The sequence below is a fragment of the Pyxicephalus adspersus genome, chromosome 1 (assembly GCF_032062135.1).
Source record: "Pyxicephalus adspersus chromosome 1, UCB_Pads_2.0, whole genome shotgun sequence".
NCBI classification, from domain to species: Eukaryota; Metazoa; Chordata; class Amphibia; order Anura; family Pyxicephalidae; genus Pyxicephalus; species Pyxicephalus adspersus.
This window is the reverse complement of record NC_092858.1, coordinates 170,384,435-170,405,758: the sequence shown is the minus strand read 5'-3', so window position 1 is coordinate 170,405,758 and position 21,324 is coordinate 170,384,435. Positions and strand designations below refer to the sequence as shown.

Genomic DNA, 21,324 nt, shown 5'->3' with positions numbered 1-21,324 from the left:
TGTAGTCTTGGGCTAGGTAAGGGACATAAGGGACACAAATAGCATTTTTATTGTATATATTATCATTTTAGTGCATGCAGGTGCCTACATTTGTTTTGCTATTAAGCTTTTGAAGGTCCTGCACGTTAGAAGCAGCAATTACAAGAAGAAACATGCTGGAGTCTTTTTCTTTGGGACAAAGAGATGAATCAGGTTTGCTGTTCTGCTAGACAGGTCTGAGTTGTGCAGCAGCTTTGTTTAAATGTCGGGATTGAAGAGTAAACCAGCACACTTATATTTGCTTTATCTGTAAATGTAGTGGTTTATCTTTTGTTTAGCTTTGAAATAACTTCAGTCTGGTGATGGAGACCAATGTGCTCACTGTCTGGAAATATCACTTGGGAACACTTGCAGAAGTCTATGGTGGTGGGCTGGATGTTTGGTAAATCTACGCGGCAATGCTGGAGATCCGGTCAAGAGATAGATAAACCGGTTCATTTGCTCCAATGTTCATTTGCTACAGCAGCAGCTACACCACTTGCAAATACTGGGATTCTGAACCTGTTCTAAATCTCCCTTTACCTACACACAGAGGTTGATTTACTAAAGGAATATAGCTAAGTGAACTATTACTCTACAAGGGATAATTCTCATTTTCACTTTTAGGTTTGTATGATCAGGCCAGTCATTCCTGCAGAAAAGGGCAGACAATGTCCCTTTGCAATAAAGTGCCTTACCTGCCTGATCGCTCCAGGTTTCCGGCATCAAAGCTGGGATGGGCATGCACAGATTCAGCTGTGGTTGACAGTGAAACCCAGCAATCCCAGCTTTCCCCCATGTGCCAGGATGAATAATCTCTATGCACCTCAATGGGAGTTACATCATCCCAGCATGACCAATAAAGGTGTAAGAAGAGAATAGCCGTGCCGATTTAGTTCCGCTTTAACTGTTCTGACTTTGACCATCCAATCACGCACAAGCATGCATTTTGAAAGGAATAAAAACGCTGTAAATTTTTATATTTTAGATGTGTACAATTTAAATTATCTACAACAATGCAGTTTATGACTTTTTAGGCTGAAAAAATCCTGTATTATAGAATTCACAGCTAGAAAAGTGTATTTGACCATGCATAACATTCCTTAGTTGACCCTTGGGGATAGTTGTGATAATTGCACACTTTTTGGCATTATTCATTCCAAACCAGATTTTTGGACTTATTATTATAAAACCATGGGTATTGTTCCCTTTCCTTACCCAGACTATTTTGAAGCTATACCAACTCCTGCTTTTCGGGAAGCTTTCTCCTAAAGTTTCAGATTGCATCCGTTGGGAATTTCATCCCTATTCGGCTTAAGGACATGTGTAAAATTAGGTACTAATGCTGGATGAAAAATATGGCTTACATTTGGTGTTCCGTTTTATCCCAAATGGTAGTCAGTAGGATTCCTGGTCCATCACTGTCCCTGACTGAGACTGACTTGGGGTTCTGTGTCCCTGACAAGCTGCCAGTTTAAAATATTTTCAACCGACACCAAATGTGACCTGAAAGGAGGCCAACTGCACCCAAACTTTTATTTTAGTGCTTTATAAGGCAAAAAGTTTTAGATCAGCTGCCAGACTTTTTTTTTTTCTGTATTTTTTATATATTTATATATATATATTATATATGTTATATGGTGAGTAATGTCACAAAGGTAAGAAAAATATTGTTAGATGTTCTAACCTTTCCTTGTTCTACTCTTCATACTAAAATTTTTTTTTAATCTTTGTCTATTTCATTTCAAGCTATGTGGATTTAGATGTTCAATTCTAGTTCTTGTTAAAAGTGCAAAATTCAACTATACACATTTCGAGAATTCCGAGACTGCCATCGGTTCTTTCCAAAAGCCATGCTGCTGTATTATTAGGAGGCCTCCACCGAGCACCTCTTTAATTTTTGTTACGCTTGCAAATTTAAACACTACTCTTCAGTTGGTCTTAAGATACCTTAAGTATGTATATATAAATATTTATTTATTTATATTTTATATAATTTTAATATAATTTTACATATTTCGTTTTCGTTCAGTTGACCTTTTATCCATATAAAAAAAATCTACCCTTTCCCTGGTCCTGACCTCTTTCTTGACCCAGGGTCAATGGTCTTTTTCAGGCTGAATAACACCCTTTCATTCTGCCCATTTGCTCACAGTATTTCTGGAATATTCAACAATATGTGAATGTTGCTCAGTCCTTAAAGACTGCCATCACTCTCCAGCCAAACCATTAGCATCACATGTGCTTTTTGTGCAATATAATAATAATTTTTTTGAAACCTTAAAAAGAATAGTGTCTTGCATCAGCGGCACTAAAAGCAGATGTACGGCTGACTGACGTGTTTGACATGACATAAGACTTTATCAAGAAAAAAAGTTCACAAGAAGCCACACATCTGATAATTATGTTGCTTAAGTGAGATAAGTCTTGCATGAAGGTCATATGATGAAAAGCCTGGCGTGGGGAGAGCAGAAGGAGCGGGGTGTACTAAGTATAAGTAAGGTCCAGCAATAGTGGCACTGGCAAGCATGGTTTCCCTGGCAGCATTGGACTCCACATAGTCAACCAAATTATTCCAATTTGGATTCTCCACTAGTATAGTATGCCTTTGTTTTTGTTGTTTGTGAGTGCTTATTATTGTATCTATAGCTATATATATAGCATTTATAGCTTAATATTGCATCTATACACAGTCAGGTATATCAGGTGATGCTTGAACCATTTGCATCGCTTGTTTTATCAGGCCGTGTTCAATCACCCTAAGACCCCTTGTTTTTATTTTTTAGATCCGCCAGATTCTGTACGAGTGGAGGTGAGGACATTAGACAATGGGGGATTCCATTTAATCTGTGTAGAAGAATCCAGTCCCCCAGCAACTAACTTCACATGGAAAAGGTGCGAAACAAATTATGGAACAGTTGCATTTTATATATTACATTGTTTTAAAGAAATTTAAAGTAGAACTGTGGCCAGTACATGGAATTTCAAATGGATTGCATGGCTACATTTTACATTTGAATTAGGAGCTAATAAGGTCTTCTGCAGGTATACAGATAAACTGTAAGCAAGACTTATGGTGGCCTCACCTGGAGGTGTCTTGCTCTTTCCCCGTCTAGGCCAATGTTTATCCACTAGGGTTCCGCCAGAGATTGGTAGGGGTTCCTTGAACAATGGGCAAGTTGTGCCTCTCAGGTCGGTTTAGGTGATACCGATGATCTTTTCACTTATCTGGGTGACATTCTTCCCAACAGCCACCAATGTAAGGGAACTTTTTCCTAATGACTACACTAATATACTGTGGATATAGTAATTATGTTTGGGGTTCCCTAAAGACCTGAAGGGTATTTCAAAGGTTTCCCCTATGTTACAAAGGTTGTCTAGTAATTGGCTTGGGAGGTGATTTAACAGGGTGCGGTAACTGATGTAGGGTAAAGTAAGGTTACTGACCTGGCTCCAGTGTCTGAAGGGGTTGTATAATTCTAAGGACTGAATTGGCTGAAATTCTGTTGGGTAATTGTCAGGCTACCAACCTTTCCAACTTAGCCAAGACATTAAAACCCCTGGCAGTAAATATTTTGTTACAATGGCACTTGTTAATAGATTAGCTATATTATGCAACAAGCTAGGATTAGGTTCTCGAAGGTAATGTTTTGGAGACAGGACAAAAGGCAACCAAGAGGATCTAAGGAACTTTGAACAAGGCCAAATTGTGATGGCTCAAAGACTTTATCAGAGCATCTCTAAACCAACAAATCTTATGAGCTAGTTCCTATGCAGTGGTTAGTACCTGTCAGCCTTTAGAAAGGTGAGCTCTGTTTGAGGGAATCTTGATGGTGATTAACCAGGAGATCACACACACATATGTAAAGGTCAATGGGTAAATGTCCCTTTTAGTTTATTTGCAGACTAGATAATGGTAAATGTCAAATGACCTTGCAGGTAAACAGTAAAGGAAAATGTACAATGACCGGGTAAATACCAATGCTGGTAAATGTCCAATGACTTTGCGGATCAGTAGATTGCAGACAAACCTTGGAAGTCATACATGGAATGATCAGATGGAGAGTGGAGGATGCATATGTAGCTATAGTTATACGTTCATTTACTGCTTGTTAAAAATATGTCTATTCTGTGGCCACAGTTCCACTTTTAGGTCTGTTTAAGGTTTGCCGTTACTCCCCTCTTTGTGTGTCAAGGATTTTGGGTGATGTTACTGCTGGTTATAAATGCCAGACGTGGGGGCTTCATAAATAAAAGTTGTACATCACTAATAGGAATTTAGTTAGTGGAACTTAACATTAAACTGGCTGGTGAAGAAAATTGGTTCTCATGTAACTGATGAGTTTACATTAGTGTTCTGTATCTGTAGGTGCTGAGAGGAATGGGAGCTCAAAGTACAGTATATGGCACAACAAAAATATACATCTGCCTTAATTGAGCATATAGAAATGCCAATCCATAATACCAAATCCACCAGTAATTACCTTCTGAAGGGACCCGCTGATACATCTGTATGCTAGATTATCTTGAGCAATATATAATGGCAAAGTAATAATGGAACAATGTGAATTGTGGTCAAATAATCCCAATAAGGTAGAACCTGGTTACATCTGTTGAATGACATCTATATTGTATAAAGGCTGTCAGGATATAAAACTTTTATATATTAATCACAAAAAGAAAAACAAGAAGTATGCACCCGATTAGAGATATCGTAATGAAATTTACTCAAGACTTTACTAAGACGTCTGTTACTGGCGCAATGTTCTCTGTAAATCCGGACCCTTAACAAGGTTCCCTTTCTGTTTATGAGAAGTACAGCCCCTGGTCTTCTATCGGACCATTTGCCTTGATATAGGTGGGCTCTGTCCCAATGAGACTGGGGTGATAAAATACTTTGATTTTTTTATTATTTTTCCAATAGAATCCATGGGAGTGGACCTTCCTCAACAAATTATATCTTTTATTAGATTGGAGGTCTTTGGCTCTTACATTAGGGACCAGATAGAAAATAGAATTCTCATTGGTAGCCTCCATATTTCTTTTGTTTGGAATCAGAGGCCATAGAAGCAAAGATGTCCAGAATGAATTTAGTATGCATTACTTATATTATTAAGGAAAATCTCCATTTTAAGAGTAAAAGAGAACTTGTCTCATGCTTTGTCTCAGACATAGGGCCTGATTTATAAAAGCTCTCCAAGACTGGAGAAGATAGACTATCATGGGGGAACCTAGCAAACCAGGAATGTATTTATTAAAAATCATTTGCTGTTCATCAGCAAATGTTTTCAGTCCAGAACCAGATCTATTTACTCCAGATTGTTGGATCCAGATTTGTTGGATCACCCAGGTTCTTACATGATAAGTCTCTTTTCTCCAGTCTTGGAGAGCTTTACAAATTTAGGCAAAATGATGTTTTTCTTTTACTTTTCAGAAACCGGAAGGTTTAAGTGTTTTTTCATTATGAGTACTGGGGATACGTATCCCTGTGATGCAGCTTGGATTATCTTCCCCTTTCTTTTGGTTCTTAGAGGTTTTTTAATGAACATGATTTCTGAGTATATCATCACTAATTCAAACATATATAGAAGGCAAATTCTATCATGTTGTTTTGAGAAATAATGCCTTGATTATAAAGATAGGGTCTGTTGTCAGATTACCATAGAAGAATCGTCTCACTTATTTTCCCAACTGGTAAATGTACAAGACTGATGCTGACTTTGGAAACCTCAATTACTTTATAAGGTGGTGACCAGTGGGATTGTGATATATATAAATAAAAAACAAATCTTTATTTTACTTAGCTTGTTTTTCATCATACTGCCAGCTAGCTGACGCATTTTCCTGTTGTGACTTTGGAAACCTCTCTGCCCTCACGCTTTGCAAAATATGAGTTCCTTTACTTATATAGACTTTCTTTGTTCCTATGAGATGTTTAAAGCACAAGGAGCATGCAACAGTTGTATGTTGATAAATATATTTGGAAATACATAAAGTTTTAGGATTACTAGTATTATAGTGTGTCTTTAGTCGTGGAATCTACTTTCCCATCTCCCCTATTTATATATAGTTATTTTTGTTCATGTTGTACGGTTGCTACTCCTCCTTACTTACATACCACACATACCAGGCTTTGCAAGTCAATTTATCCTTTTTAAATCCCTCTGCCTGCTCCCACTGGGCGCCCCTCATTCTTCTGATCCTCATCCTACTAATATCTAATATAGTATTGCCTGGGCCCAGCAACTGCAAATTGCAGACCGACCCACCCACATTCTAGTAATCCTATTTACAGATAACATTAGCAACCAAGTAGCTTTCTTGTGCTCCTTATGGTCCCTTTTACACTTTATTATTATTATTACGCAGTATTTATATATCACCGACATAATATGCAGTGCTTTGCAAAGTCCAAAGTCATGTCACTAGCTGTCCCCCAATGAGGCTTACAATCCAATGTCCCTACCATTGTCATTGGCACTGTCTAAGGTCATTTTTTTGGGGAAGCCAATTAACTTAACTGCATGTTTTTGGAATATGGGTGGAAACTGATGTACCTGGAAGAAACCCACATAAACAAGCGAAGAACCTGCAAACTCCATGCAGATAGCGTCTTGGCCAAAATTTGAACCTGGGACCCAGTGCTGCAAGGGCCATAATGCTAACCTCTGAGCCACGTCACAGCCACTTTGAAAACTACACAGGTAGCCATTACCAAGTGCATGGCAAAGTGCCCCGCAGGTCATTGTGTTTACACACAATGCCTTGGTGTGGAAAGGCCGAAAAACAACCAAAAAGCTGTGGACAGAAGGGACAAGTTTGTTCCAAGAACCGTGCGACAACCCCATTATAACCATAACACAACCACAGGCAGTTGTGTGAACAAAATGGTTCCCAACAGCTCACATTTAAAGAAAGTGGTTGGGAGTGCTGTTGAGCATGCAATAAAATATTGAGGGAACCAAAATACTAAAATGACCCTATGTCCTTTACCAACAGCCACTGCCTTTGCATCCATGCCTGAATTTGAGATCATGTTCCCCAAGACCCAGTGGGCTTGTGTTATGCAAGCGGGTGTGGACCCACTGTGCCACTGACTGGTTATACTCCAGAGAGGCGTGACTAAGCAGTTACCAGGTCTTCGCTAGAGCCTCTGATGGTGAGGATAGGCTTGGGCTGCGGGGTAGCTGCCAGGTGCCACTCCAGAGCAATCCCCAGGCCAGTGGCAGCTGACCACAGGAGTCAGGAAGCAAGGACACAGAACCAGAGCCAGGCGGCAAACAGGTGAAGTCCAGAAACGTAATCCAAGGTCAGGGTCAGGCAGCAAACAGGCAAAGTCCAAAATGTATCCGAGGTCAGGGTCAGGCAGCAAACAGGCAGAGTCCAAAATCGTCAGCAAGGTCCGGTACACGGTAAAGCAAAACAGAAACACACTTTAGCACAGAGAGTAACACAGAGTAAGCCAGAGATTGCTCAGGCAACTTCCTGTAGTAGGCAGTGCCTTTAAGTACCTGCAGGTAATCACCCATAGGCTGGGGAAAACAGAGGGCGTGTGTTACCTCATAGACAAGGAGAGACACACCCACACCAGAGCAAGTCTCAACACAGGTATGGAACATAGGAAGAGAGTTACCTGATAGACAGGACCCGGAGCCCATGCCTGCGATTAGGAGCAGTGGCGCCGGCACGACCTGCAGTGCTAACAGCTTGATTTATTAAAGTAAACCTGGATTAGATTTACAAGACATATGTTTGTTAGCGAATGTTTTCAATCCTGGGCCAGATCCATTCCAGGTTTGCTGTATCACCCAGCTTCACTGAAGCAAGTGTATCCTCTCCAGCCTTGGAGAGCTTTAATACATCCAATGTGTTGATATGTTCTGTATTCTGAGATGCTTTTCCACTTACTATAAAAACGTAATAGTAATCTTGGTTACCATAGCCTTTCGGTCAACTTTAACCCCAGTCTGATCTTTCTCTATCATCAACAAGACTTTTATACTATAGAACTACCACTCTTTGGATGATTTTGTTTTTTTACCAGTTTCCTTAAACTGGGGGTTTGCTTAATGTGCAATCGCTGTCTCTGCTTTATTGGCTTCTAAAGCCAGTGAAGGAAAAATATTCTTCTTTACAGTGGCTTCTGGAAGTTAATGGCTTGGCTAGTTTCCTTCACACTATCCTTTCTGTCCTTTCATCTAATTCCTGTTTTATTTTTTCTTCTTATCTCTTTTTAATTGGTTTTGCTGAATGATATCACAGTTTGCACATCTAATTGTTGGAAGGGCTAGAATGCAGAAATGTGGATGTGTTGATTTTTAAATTGGCTGTAATAACAGTGATCTCAGACTGTCTGTTGAGGCATGTTTCCAGTCTACAACTCCTATATACAATATTAGCGACTCTCATGTACAAGCTATAAGACAACCCGGCAACGTCCCTGATACTAGTAAGCAAAATAGCCATAAGCTAAGGATAGTTCATGTCTATTCCTGTAACATGGTTATAAAACACGCTCAAATTATCTTCTAGCCTAATCTAGCTATTTGCTTTTTAGAATTTTCTGTAATTGCACTTGTACTGGGGTTGTAAGACAGGCTTGTCTGAACGCAGATACTTTAACTGCATCAATATCAGTAAATGAAACAACCTCAACATCCTCATCCAGTGTCCCAACACTTTCCATTTGGGGCAACTGTGGCAAACAATCAGCAGTAACATTTTGCAAACCTGATTTGTATTGTGTAGATAAAATTCAGCAGCTTTGCACACGCTCAGGTTAATGGCTCAGACCATTTGTTGTCAGCAGTGTAGTTAAAGGACTATGGTCAATCCCGCAAGATGAAATTTCAACCACACAGTTATGTTTCCTGTGTTTCTGTTACCCACACTTGTTTCAGTATGAATTCCAGAGGTGCTAACCTCTAAGCCACCTTCCTGCAGGCACTTTGCTGACGATTGCAGACATCTGTCCCGGTGCTGAAGCTAATCCATATGGTACACATTTAAAATGGAACCCCTCATGGGTAATAAAGACAATAAGCTTTCTTCCAGCAAAACCTGATAAAATGCACAAAGAAGAATGTAGCACCTCTGAGCTGTGAAAAAACAACCTCAATATGGGGTCAATACACGGTCTAATACCTCCTTTCTTCCTTGTCACCACAATAAGAGATACCCATTCAGGTTAATTAATTTCAGTTATCAAAAAATGAACTAAACTGAAAAAAAAAATACACTCACCTTCAATCCCGTGGGGCAGACCGATCCAGTTCAGGGGTGTCCTGCATCAGGTCCCAGAACATTGGTGTCATCCTTCCTGGAGCGCCGCCATCTTCTACTCTTCTACCTGTTCTTCAACCTACGTCACCCGACCCACGTGCGAGATCAGGTGACATAGGATGGGGAAAAATTTGCCAGTCTCTCCCTGCGCATCCGTGACATCGCCAATTTTTTCTCTTTCTGGCATGCGCAGAAGGAGCGCCCAAGCACCTCCCAGGATGTGTGACATAGGTATCACTGGAGGCTCTACGCTCCCATTCACGATTCATTCTCGATCTCTTAGGGCGCTTTTAATTATCAAAAGTGAAACTAAACTGAAAATGGCTAAAAAAAAAAAATACACTTACCTTTAATCCCACAGGGCAGTCCGATCGGTTGACATTCTTTGCACAAGTGGAGCAAGTGGTTAAAATTAGGACACAAGTTTCATAACTGAAGTTGTTGTGATAAGACCATGCCCTATTTGTAGATTAAAGCTACATACACACTTCCAATTATTATCGTTGGAAAACGAACGACGAACGTTCATGCACGATATATATGAACGATCGTATAGCACCGATCCTGCACATAGAGTTAACGACACGATCGTTCGTAGATATTGTACACACAATAGATACGATCGTTTGAACGATAGAGGAACTATGTGCACGACAGGAAAGTGAACGGACGTTCGTTCATCACGCATGCTCTAAACATGGACGATCAACGAACGACCGTACACACGAACAATGTTCAACGATCGTCGTCCAATCCGATCCGTCGGTCCGGTCGTTCGTTTCCAGCGACTTTCCTCGTTCGTCGGCGTCGTTGGTTACTTTTTTACGAACGATTTTTTGCCCAATCGATCGTTCGTCGTTCGATTGGAACGATAAAAATTGGAAGTGTGTACGCACCTTTAGAACAGGAAATACCCAATATAGCTGTGCTTTTCTTTGCAATGTAGAATTCAGCCTGTACACTACTTACCGGTAACTACTACATAAAATTATAGTCATTTACAGTCACTGGGCAGCCGTGTACAGGAATAGAATCTCTTAGATAAATGGCCAGTTTCAGAGTGAGTGCATTATATAGATTTCTTTAGAAAGTATGGAGACAGCAAATCCTATATCCAGCATCGGGGCCATAAAGCAAACCTGACTTACATAAACAATTACAGTTTATGAGTTTATTTGGAATGGAAACAAAACTCTTTCCATGAACTTAGGCCAGTAACAGTTTTTTTATCTACCTGGTTACCTATTTTTATCTGTTAGAACACCAAACTCACAGGTAACAATCAACTCCCCAATATATTGTACTCTGGATTCTCTATTATGCTGTGCACCATGGCTGGATTTATTTCTTTTTGCATACACACTGACATTAGGAGGTTTTTAAGGCAGTATGAGCTGTATCATGCGTGTTGTGTGTTTCTGCTAGAGTATGGGTAATACGGTGTTCTTCTGCCCTACGACAGTGAATAAGTTAAGCACTCTTCCTGGCATTAAGTAAGGTCTCTTGATTAGCAGCAAATATGTAATTTTATCTAAAATACTACATCCATCATTGTGGTTCCCCTACTCAAACAGCCTGGTAAATGTCTCATTGGGTTGACATCTATGGGTTTGCAGAGTTCTTTTCTATGCTTTCTGTTTTCTATCTCAGAAGGTTGGGACGTATGTTGCACAATGATGTGTTATATTGAGGGTTCATTATTGAGATCGGTTGAGGTGCCAAATGTGGACATTTGGTATAATACCATAGCCGTCTGATCCCAGCAGCACCATTTTGAAATCTGCAAAGTGGCCAGCTGTCTCCTTTAACCAACAGCCCTTCCAGTTCCCACAAGGTACAGAATTTCCCAACAGTTGTTTGTAGTTCATGTTTTGAATGAGGTTAATCCATAATCCTGGGAAAACTTCACTTCCATCAGTGCATGACTGTTGTAATTCTGTTTTCACTCTACCAAACACATGTGCATTAGGCCGTGCAACATAACTTTAGGCCTGACAACAAGAACAAGCAAAAAGGTGAACAGGGAACAGCTAGTACTGGGAAATTCAGTATCTGTAATCTTCCAGCATTTAATAATTTTGTTTTGTTCAGTTTCTGGAAGTTTAAGGCCAGATCAGCGTTACGCAGAATGATGACTTCTATATTGGTATATTGGAAGGTTGATTGGCACAGGCAGATCACAGTAAAGGAAAATAGCCAAATAAAATTGTATGCGCTTATATTTCACTTACAATTCTCAATAAATGAGGTTGCTTCATACAGGTAAATAAATAATGCATTCATCATTTTAGGAGGAACTTGCATTAAAGGAAACATAAAAGTATATTTAAATTGTATTCCTGTAAATGTCCTCCAGCATTTGACTCATTCATTGTTTCCTTCTCTGTGATCTGACTTTTTTTTTCCGGTTGGCAGGAAAGATGCAATGAACTCCGATGTGACGGTGGAGCTGGCCTATGGGAAGACTTTATTCATGGAAAACTTTCCAAATGGTCTTTATATCTGTGAGGTTACAAATTCCATTGGACCATCATCCGGATATCTTTATTTGCACCAAGCAGGTAATTCTTTACATTTATTCCAGAATTGTGAAAGCAGGAAGGCTTGTGCAACCAAATCCTAATGTGAGACTGATTTATCCTTGCAATGGATAATTCAGTGTTTCTCAACCAGGGTTCCTCCAGAGGTTGCTTGAGCAATGAGTAATTTGTGACTTTCATTGCAGCTTAACTGACGCCGATGATCTTTTTGGCTATCTGTGAAGGTTAAATTCTTCCCAATGGCCAGAAATACAAGAGGGATTCTTCCTATACACCTCCACAATAATGTATTGTAATCTGTGGATATAGTAATTATAGAACTGGTTCCATGAATGTTATTTTTTGATCCCCTGTGTAAAAAAGCTCAGGAAAGGCTGATTTATAGAATGAAGTCAGCAAAGCTTCATCCCATTTCCTAAGATAGGTGAACCGCCTAAGGGCCAGTAGGGCCATATCACGTATTTGTTCCTGGGTTTAGCTACGAGTTGAGAATAGTGGCTTCTGATATTTCTGTACTATGTCCTATGTGTTTAATAATGTCCTATTTTTATTTATCTTTTAATTCTTTGAAGGAGATAAATAGACCCCGCTGTGTTTTATATCCTTCGGTATGATAAGTATGACATGCTATAGATTTCTATGAAATGAAATATACAAACAATATGTCACACTTTCAGAAGAAAACAAAGTGGGTGCTAGATAAATGTGATGCATGCATGGAGGACTTGGTGACAAGTTCATGATGTAATGTTTTCCTTAGTTAACTAAAGCTGGGACTAAAAGTCTTTACAGTTGTACGGGCTGTTCCCATGTATTGACATTGCTTACTTTTAATTTACTGCACATTGTGAGCTTCATACATTGGGTCTGATCCAAATAAAGTTCTCCAAGGCTGGAGAGGATACAATTGTATTAGTGAAGCTGGGTGATCCAGCAAATCAGGACTTTTAAGAAATCCATTCCAGGCTTGTTGGATCACCCAGCTTCACTGATGAAAGTGTATCCTCATTAGCCCTGGGGAGCTCTAATAAATCAGGCCCATTGGAGCTGATTTATTAAAGCTCTCCAAGATTGGAGAAGATAGACTATCATGGGAGAACCTAGGTGATCCAGTAAACTTGGAATAAATCAGGTCCAGGATTGCAAACTTGCCGACTGATTGCAAATGATTTTTAAAAATTTTATTCCAGGTTGGCGGCTTTACATTAATAATAAGGGAACACTTTACCTCAATAATAAGGGAACACTTTACCTCTGTGTTGGTGTCCCTTCTTCCACTGAACGGGGCTCTTAACCCATTTCCAATAAATCAGGGACTTCTTACCGCTTGGCAGCAAAGAACTGTGGTTCCTCCTAAAGTGAATTCTAGCACACATCAGTTTGTTGAAGGCACATCTCTCTCTAAGCAAGGGGGCCTCTATCAATGAACAGCAGAACATTTCTCTCACTGAACACAAATAAATATAGGACTTTTTTTTTTTTTTACAATGACATTGGGGCATTTCTAGTAAACACCAGTGCATTGAGGTTAATAAACTTCACTTCCCTAAGGGCATTTCCCCCTCCAAAAAATACAGACTAGGGGGACCCTTCTCATGCTAAGCATTAATGCACATAGGGGCCCTTCTCTCATTGAACAATCATAAAAAACAGGGTCATCTTTAACTGAACACCAGTGCATTTGGGGGATTTTCTTTATTGAACTTGAATGAGTTTTCCACTAAAGTCCAATGGTCCGGGGCCCTTTTACCGCTCAAAGGTGAGCCTTGTAGGGGTAAGGTCTACCCATCACCCAAATTCCTTGGGACAGGGGTATAGGTAGGTAATGATAGGTCGGAGGATGCATTAAAGGAGCACAGCTACCAATGATACTGTTGTCCCTAAAATTGACATACTTGTATGTTTTAGCCTGTAGTAGAGATTTCTCTGATTGGTTTGCAGATGTCCCCATTTTTCCTGGCACCAGGGGCAGGGGTCATTAGAACTTTTTAAATACAGGGCGCTTTAAACTCAGGTGTTGCCTGTTATTGATTTGTAAAGGAAATATAGAGTTCACATAAGCTTCCTGGGGAAATAGTGGTTTGAATTATTTTGCCTAGTTAGGTTTTTTATTGTGAAATGTTTTGACTCTTTCTGAAAATATTATATTGTTAAAATAAAACCACCCAACTACTAACCTAAAAGGGTGGGGATGCCGTTTCATATTTTGGGTGTATTAAATATAACTGAAGCCAAAACTTTTTATTTTGGTCTAGATCCCTTTCAATTTTTTTTCTGGCATCCTTTAGGGGAAATTTAGTTTATTACCCGTCCCATGTTAGAAATTAAGAAGAGATCTAAAGAGTCAAAGGAGAGGAAACAAGCTATATTCTCAAGTCAGATGATTGTCATCCAAGTCAAATGGTCATGCTTGTCTTGTGAAAATCTGACATGTGATCAGCTGATATCGCGCATCAATCCGCTGTGACAAAAGATCATCTGACATCTCTCTGGTATCTGTGCAGGGCTTTAGACTATTGTCAACTCAAATGTTGGATATCCCATTTCATTCAAACATACAGGCCAAATTTTAAATATTTTATCAAGATTCACTTAATGTTTCCCCTATATTTGCGTTAGAAAAAATGTAAATTTTAATAATCAGAATGAATATTACCCATGTGTTATAATGCAATATACAACAAATGCAAATATAGGAACTTCCTTGTATTGTTAATGGCCTGGTACCCAAAATGTTAGATCATTAGGGTTATTTTCATAGTGTCCCAGGTACACGGCACAGCTCAGACTATGAGCAGAAAAAGCAGCACAAATAGCCAATCAATTGTGATGCAGTGCTCATGTGCAAACAGGAGGCGTGCTAATAGTAGCAGATAGGAAGAAAGCAGCAGGTATGGGGTTACACACAACAAAAGATAGGAAAAATGAATTTCTTAGAGATAGGCAATGGCTCTGATTTAATAAAGCTCTCCAAGGCTCCAGAGGAAACACTGGGTGATCCAGCAAACCTGGAATGGATTTTTTCAATGTCATTTGCTTTTTGTCAGCAAATGTTTTGAATCCTGTACCACAGCCATTCCAGATTTGCTGGATCACCCAGCTTCACTGATATAAATGTATCCTCTCCCGCTTTAATGAGGGGCTGTCCACACAACAGGAGGGGCCTGCAGAAGCAAGGAAATTTGTTAGGTAAGAGTGCCCCCTAGGTGAAAATTAATATTCACCCTTTCTCTTTAGGTACAGCCCCATTGCAAGGGTAGTTTTTGAGACTTGTAGATTTATAAATTTATAGCTGACGGCAATATTTCCATATCTGGCTTCACGTTTTCCAAATTTTTGTTCTGTGTTGTTGTAATGTTGTCCTTCAGAGCAATAACAATGTTACTTCTTTGGTCTAGGTTCTTCCTGTCTGCACGCCTGGCTGTGGCTTTTTCTTATTCTTGTGATGGTTATCCTGGTTTTAGGACTCGGGTACTTCTGGTACAGAAAACATTGGTCAGATATGAAGGCACAAACAAGGTAAGTTCACACATTTCCTTTTGTGTTTGCTCCAAACCTCCTAAATATAACATTTGATATGAAGAATTTCTAGGCAGGGCATGACATTACAGTGTGAAAAATGGGCAAAATGAGCCCCAGACACGCTTCAGCCAATAGGGCCCCCCACGGAAGCTTGCAGGGTCCTATGTTCCTTTGCTTGGCTTCCATTGTTTCTCAGTGTCCAGCTTGTGCTCTAAGAACCATGATTATGCAGCCCAGCTATCCATCCCTTGGCACCAGACCTGGGAAGTGATGTGTGCAGCAATTCTCCCAGCAATCCCTGTCCTGGCTGCATCTTCTTATCAGGACTGTTCAAGTTTGTTGGCTTTTGCTTTGCCCCATGGTGGGGTTTGCACAGGTGCCCCACCAGTCACTTCTGCACAGGGGCCCCACTAGTCAGTTCTGCACAGAGGCCCCAGTAGTCAGGTCTGCACTGGGGACCTGCTAGTTAGGTCTGCAATGGGGCCCAGCTAGTTAGGTCTGCACTGGGGCCCCACTAGTTAGTTCTGCACAGGGGCCCCACTAGTTAGTTCTGCACAGGGGCCCCACTAGTCAGTTCTGCACAGGGGCCTACTGTTTGCTGTCTCCACTCCGGGGGTTTCCTCCCACATCCCAAAAACATGCAGTGAGGTTAATTGGCTTCCCCCTAAAAAAATTGACCCTAGACTGTATTAATGACATATGACTATAGTAGGGACATTAGATTGTGAACTCCTTTGAGGGACAGTTAGTAACACGACTATGGACTTTGTACAGCGCTGCGTAATATGATGTACGCTATATAAATACTGTGTAATAATAATAATAAAGGTCAAGATTGGAAGATTCATTTTTAGCTAGCTGTTGGGTTTTGTTCATGTTCGCTTTGAAAAAAATGTTGGCCTCTCGGGAAAGGACCTTATCTCTGGAAAGGTCATAGGGTTGGGGTACCTAGCAAAAGGAATTTTTAAAGAATGCTGAGCATTTAAGTCAATATATATATATGTTCTCAATTATAAACCAGTTTAATGTATTTGTATGGTACTTATTTTTACCTAAGAATGGAGGAAAATGCTTTGACTCAAGTATAAACCCAGGGCACAAAATTTGGAAATCACTTCTAACATTCAAAGCATAATCAATAAAAATGGCAATAGAAATAACGTAGAGAAATACATCCATGATGTAGTATTTTTAAACGTAAAAGTAAAATATTTTGTACTTTTGAGTTGGTCATGACAAGTCACCTGCTCCTAAATGATCTTTTGTACATTATTGTTGGCCACTTGTAGATGCCACTGTGTCCCCATGTAAACCTATGACTCATGTCTTCAGTGGCAAACGTTTTTATACACTTTACATGAGGACACAGCGCAATCTGCTGGTGTGACCTGAGTATAAACCAAATTTTTTTCTTGAAGTGGAAATAAATCTTGGGTGTTAGGAGAGGGGTTAGGTCATCCTTGCTGGTAATGTAACCACATTTGCCAGCAATTACATTTTTCTGGGATCTGCTCGTGAAAACAATAGTTATTCTAGTTATTCACCTTCAAGAGTCCTTTAACACAAGGTTTTATGTGCAATTGTTGCACTTGTTTGGTAAAATTCAATGGATTTTTTTAGTGTTGCCATATCATACAATCGTTTTCAGAGGCCATAGTTCATATGTCACTCTCTAGCAGAAGAGGTCAGAATCTTATGTCTCACATGGGGGAGAGCCATTTACCCATGCAGGTAGCTAGGATATGAACCTGGAACCTTAGTGCTGCAATGCCAATTAATGATTGCCCTGATGTCAATTTAAATTATTTTATCATATATAATGTAAATGTCTATAGTTTAACGTATATATCAAAAATCAAATAATTGAGTATGGGGAGGGCCATTATTATTTATTTATTTGTGCCGTTTGTGTCTCATTAGGGAGACTGCCGACAGGAAGGGAGAAGATAAATTTCCAACGTGATGGATAGAGTTTTACATACAGATCCTCCATAATTCTTGCCTAAAATGATTGTGAGTGATAAATACAGGTGACAGGCGCTAGTAGCATCCACCGACTGTTATATATAAAATGATGCAACAAAACTGGATTAGTTGATGGGAAGCATCCATGTATTTATTTTAAGGTGTTTGGATAATGTTCCAAGCCTAACAAATTACCCCTGTGATTAGCTTAGTGAATCATTCTAGGATCAAATATTTAAGCACGCCACGCTTGTCTGTGTTCTATATTCACTTGGTGTTCTTTCAGTTTCCCATTAAAAGGAAATGTAATAGGGCCACGCTGATTTGCCTTGATTTGTTTGCATTATACCTTGTTGGACCCACAGGAATGTTTTTTTGGCTTGCATACATAAAATTCCATTACTGACTAAGGCCTTTTGAAGATTACAAAAAACATTTCAATTAAATTGTTTACACAATAATGGAATTTCACAAATCCACATTGTAAGGCTAGTGAAAAATAAATATGAAATGGGGGTCTAGCTAATAATAAAGTTAGTTAATAAAGTAAAGTTAATAAAGTAACTTAATAAAGTTACAAATTCCTCCATTAGGATTTGAGGAAGCAGAGAAAACTGTTTATTTTTTGGGGAATATTAGAGATCCTGTCCTGTACCCCCATCATTTGGTTTCTATATTTTTGAAGGGTATGACCCCAGTGAAGATCAACTTATGTAGACCAGATTTTTTTTAAGCTGGGTGGGAAGAAGCTGTAGTTGGGTGACAGCGCCTGTATTATGACCCAACTTTTCATTAACTTCCCAAAAACAGTTGGTTGGTTATTAAAAAGTGCTGGGTGGTGCGCCCAGCTAAAAAGAGCTGGGGAGAACAGTGTAGTCTATAATTTCTGAAACTGCTCTGTAATAGAGAAATTTTCATGGCGACTAGCTAAACCATGACATATATATTCCTCCCTTTTTTTCTGGAAGTGGCAATATTTGAAACTTAAGAACAAAAAGGAAGGGCGCCTTTGCCAGCTGTTTCATTGTAGCTTCCATTGAACAAACTTTACATACCAGATACACCCAAAAATGTCATTCAAGTACCATGGGAATAACTTATACAGCCATTGTGTGGTGTGAGCCGGTTTGTTTTACACAAGAATATACAAGTTTGTACAAACAGAGCTTGCCTACACTGTTTCCACACTATAGTTCTTTAATGTGTACTTCAGTGAAATTCCTTTTGATCTGCACCCAATCCCAGTTAATGTGACTTGGCAAGAGAAAAAAATATAGATTTAAAACTTTTGATTTTTATACTTTTTTACTGCTTACATTTATTTTTTTATTTTTTATCTTGTTTTGTTGGGTTTTCGATAAGATGTATTTGGTTTGTAAGTACTTGGCCATGTTCTGTGCTATTTTTTGTGTTCTTACAAATAAGACAAAGTACATACATATATCAATGATGTAATAAGAAAAGTGTCCATAGCTAAAATGAGAAAACAAAGGAATAATCCTTAAGCAATACACAGGTGTGGGAGAAGAGAAGATTACATCCACCTGTTGTTCCAGGCTCCATATCTCTTGAATATTTTATATCATATTGTTTGTATTTATTTTTTAAATGGTAGAAGAAAATACTGATAGGAGCACGGCTTGAGATGTGATCTGCCTATGGGTATGGGAAAAGTTAAAACAATAGATTAAAAGGTATACATAAAAATGTAATAAAATTGGTCCGTTGCTGATTGAATATCCTACGGGCAAGCAAGCAGGATAGACCCAAATGAAGATAGCAACTTTGTTTTGAATTGCATTAGGTTGACGCCACTGGAAGGATGAATAGATAACTATAAGACTTTGCAGGGAGACAATAAGGGTTTGTTCAGACTGCAATTCAATCTCACAAAAGTCCACATGCCAGAGGCTGCAAGTAATATATTATCCTATGGAGGAGTCTTGGGGGAAGCTGAGGGATGCCATCTGCCAGATAATTGCTGTATCTGTTATAATTTTCTGATGCAAAACATTTTTTTCAAATTGGATGCCATGGTTGTATTTTAATGCAAGATTTATACTGAGCTGTGAAAATAAAACTTTGCCCTTGGAATTATATTAAGCAAGCCAGGTAGCGGTTAACGCAGAATGTGTGTTTTTTACATTCTTGAAGTTGATATTTCATGGAAATGTATTCCTGCAAAACTATGTAGCTATGTATAAATATTTCTCCAGCTGCTGTTCAGGCTTACATAAGATTTCTGAATTCTGGACTTGATCTCTGCTGGGTGTGCAGCTTGGAGGCCATAGATTTTTAACGTGTCATTATGCTGTGACAGCTACATAGGGGACAAATTTTCCTTTTTTGTCCTAGTGCAGTGTTTCTCAACCGTTTTTAACACAGGGGAGCCCCTTAAAATATATTTAAGGTCCTGGTGTTGTATGCACATTTCATTATTTTTCTTAAAACATATTTTGCTATGAGATTATTTTGTTATATTTGATTACATAATCTAGTTGTGTTTAGTGGATGATATATGGAACACATGGAGCACAGTGGCTCAGTGGCCTTTGCAGCGCTAGATCCCAGGTTCAAATCTCGGACACTATCTGCATGGAGTTTGCAGGTTCTCCATGTGTTTGAATGGGTTTTTCTCCCTCATCCCAAAAACATTCACTTAGGTTAACTGGCTTCCACCTAAAATTGGCGTTGGACTGTATTAATGGCATTCTATGGTAGGGACATTAGATTGTGAGCCCCTTTGAGGGACATTTAGTGATATGACTATGGACTTTGTAAAGCTCTGTGTGATATGTATATAAAAATACAAATAAACATTTGTTTTCATACTGAAGAAGTCTTGGAGACAATATTGCTAGACTCTAAACTGGAACTAAACCATCAAAACCAATAATAAAGACCACACAGGTCCTTTATTTTCGAGGGTGCAGAAGATGTCCCATCTGGAATAAAATAAACTTACCTGCCTGGTGTTGAAGGCTCCGTCATCTTCTTCTTCTCTTACCTTCTGGGAGTTGCAATTTCAGCCATCTTAGTTGACCAGGCCAGGATGAAGTATCCCATGCTTGTGTTCCGGAGTTCATTCCTAGCATCTTACACTGAAATGTACATTTAGCTGACAGACCTGTTAAAACTTTATCACCGTTATTTTACTCTACACAAACACCTATTGAAAACTATTTTTATAGTGAAATGATGGTATAGAAGAAATCCAACTTTTGTAGCCAGTTGGTGTAATGCCATGTAGTATAAAGGAATTTAAATAAACTTGAATGCGTACAAATAATTACTTCACCCAGCTTGCTGTGTAAAAGGTTTAGCATTTTTGCTGTTTTTTCTCTTACCTTACCAGAATCACCTTTGACTTCTTTTCTTGTTCACAGGGACCATCTATTCACGTACTGTCCTTGGAAAAAAGGTTGGTACTGACTGTAGATGCCACACCACTCTATATGTAATAAAAGCTTCTTATATAGGCATTCTACATTGTCACCGTTTTTGGACGAATATTTAAAAATTCTAATTGGCTTTTCTGTTTAGCTTCAGCTTCCCGTATCAGAAAAAGTATGTAGATCAATACTTATCTAGCTGCATGCTTGTATGTGGTCACCAACTACATAAATATTGACATTTTATAAGTATAGCTAGTGGTTTCAGAAGGTCAGTGAGATGTTTCGTATGTGACAGGTTCCCTTCATGATTGTAGTAAATTGAGATGATGTTCTGGTCTGTTCCTGAGATAAATCAGCCTATAGACAAAGATAATAAACACTTCATTGCCCTGATTTAAGACCCATCAGGCCATGATCTCCGAAATATATGCCTATGCCAACTCTCCTACAGTATGCTTCATTACTCTTTCCTTCTGTATAGTGTTACACTCTGCTCCATACTTCCATAATGCTCCATCCTCTGCTCTTCAAAGTGCTACACTGTCCTACATAGGGTCATGGTCCTTCACCCCTTCCCTTCTCCATTATACTACCCTGTGCTC

The 21,324-nt window shown here is 39.2% G+C and overlaps 1 protein-coding gene across 3 annotated transcripts in view; it reads left to right on the top strand.

The window, feature by feature from the left end:
* Positions 1 to 21,324, top strand: part of LOC140321620 (nectin-1-like) — a 41,016-nt gene that overhangs the window by 10,338 nt on the left and 9,354 nt on the right. Inside the window, exons 4-8 of one of the 3 annotated variants that reach the window (XR_011918989.1) lie at positions 2,805 to 2,913; positions 11,716 to 11,861; positions 15,239 to 15,359; positions 17,283 to 17,375; positions 20,714 to 20,748. Coding sequence is in view for 2 of the 3 variants with exons in the window: in XM_072398365.1 (XP_072254466.1) it covers positions 2,805 to 2,913; positions 11,716 to 11,861; positions 15,239 to 15,359; positions 17,283 to 17,325 (419 nt within the window). In the remaining variant the exon portion in view is untranslated. Of the gene's footprint in view, positions 1 to 2,804; positions 2,914 to 11,715; positions 11,862 to 15,238; positions 15,360 to 17,282; positions 20,630 to 20,713; positions 20,749 to 21,324 lie in introns of those variants that run through there. The other 2 variants (XM_072398364.1, XM_072398365.1) reach the window with 2 other exon arrangements.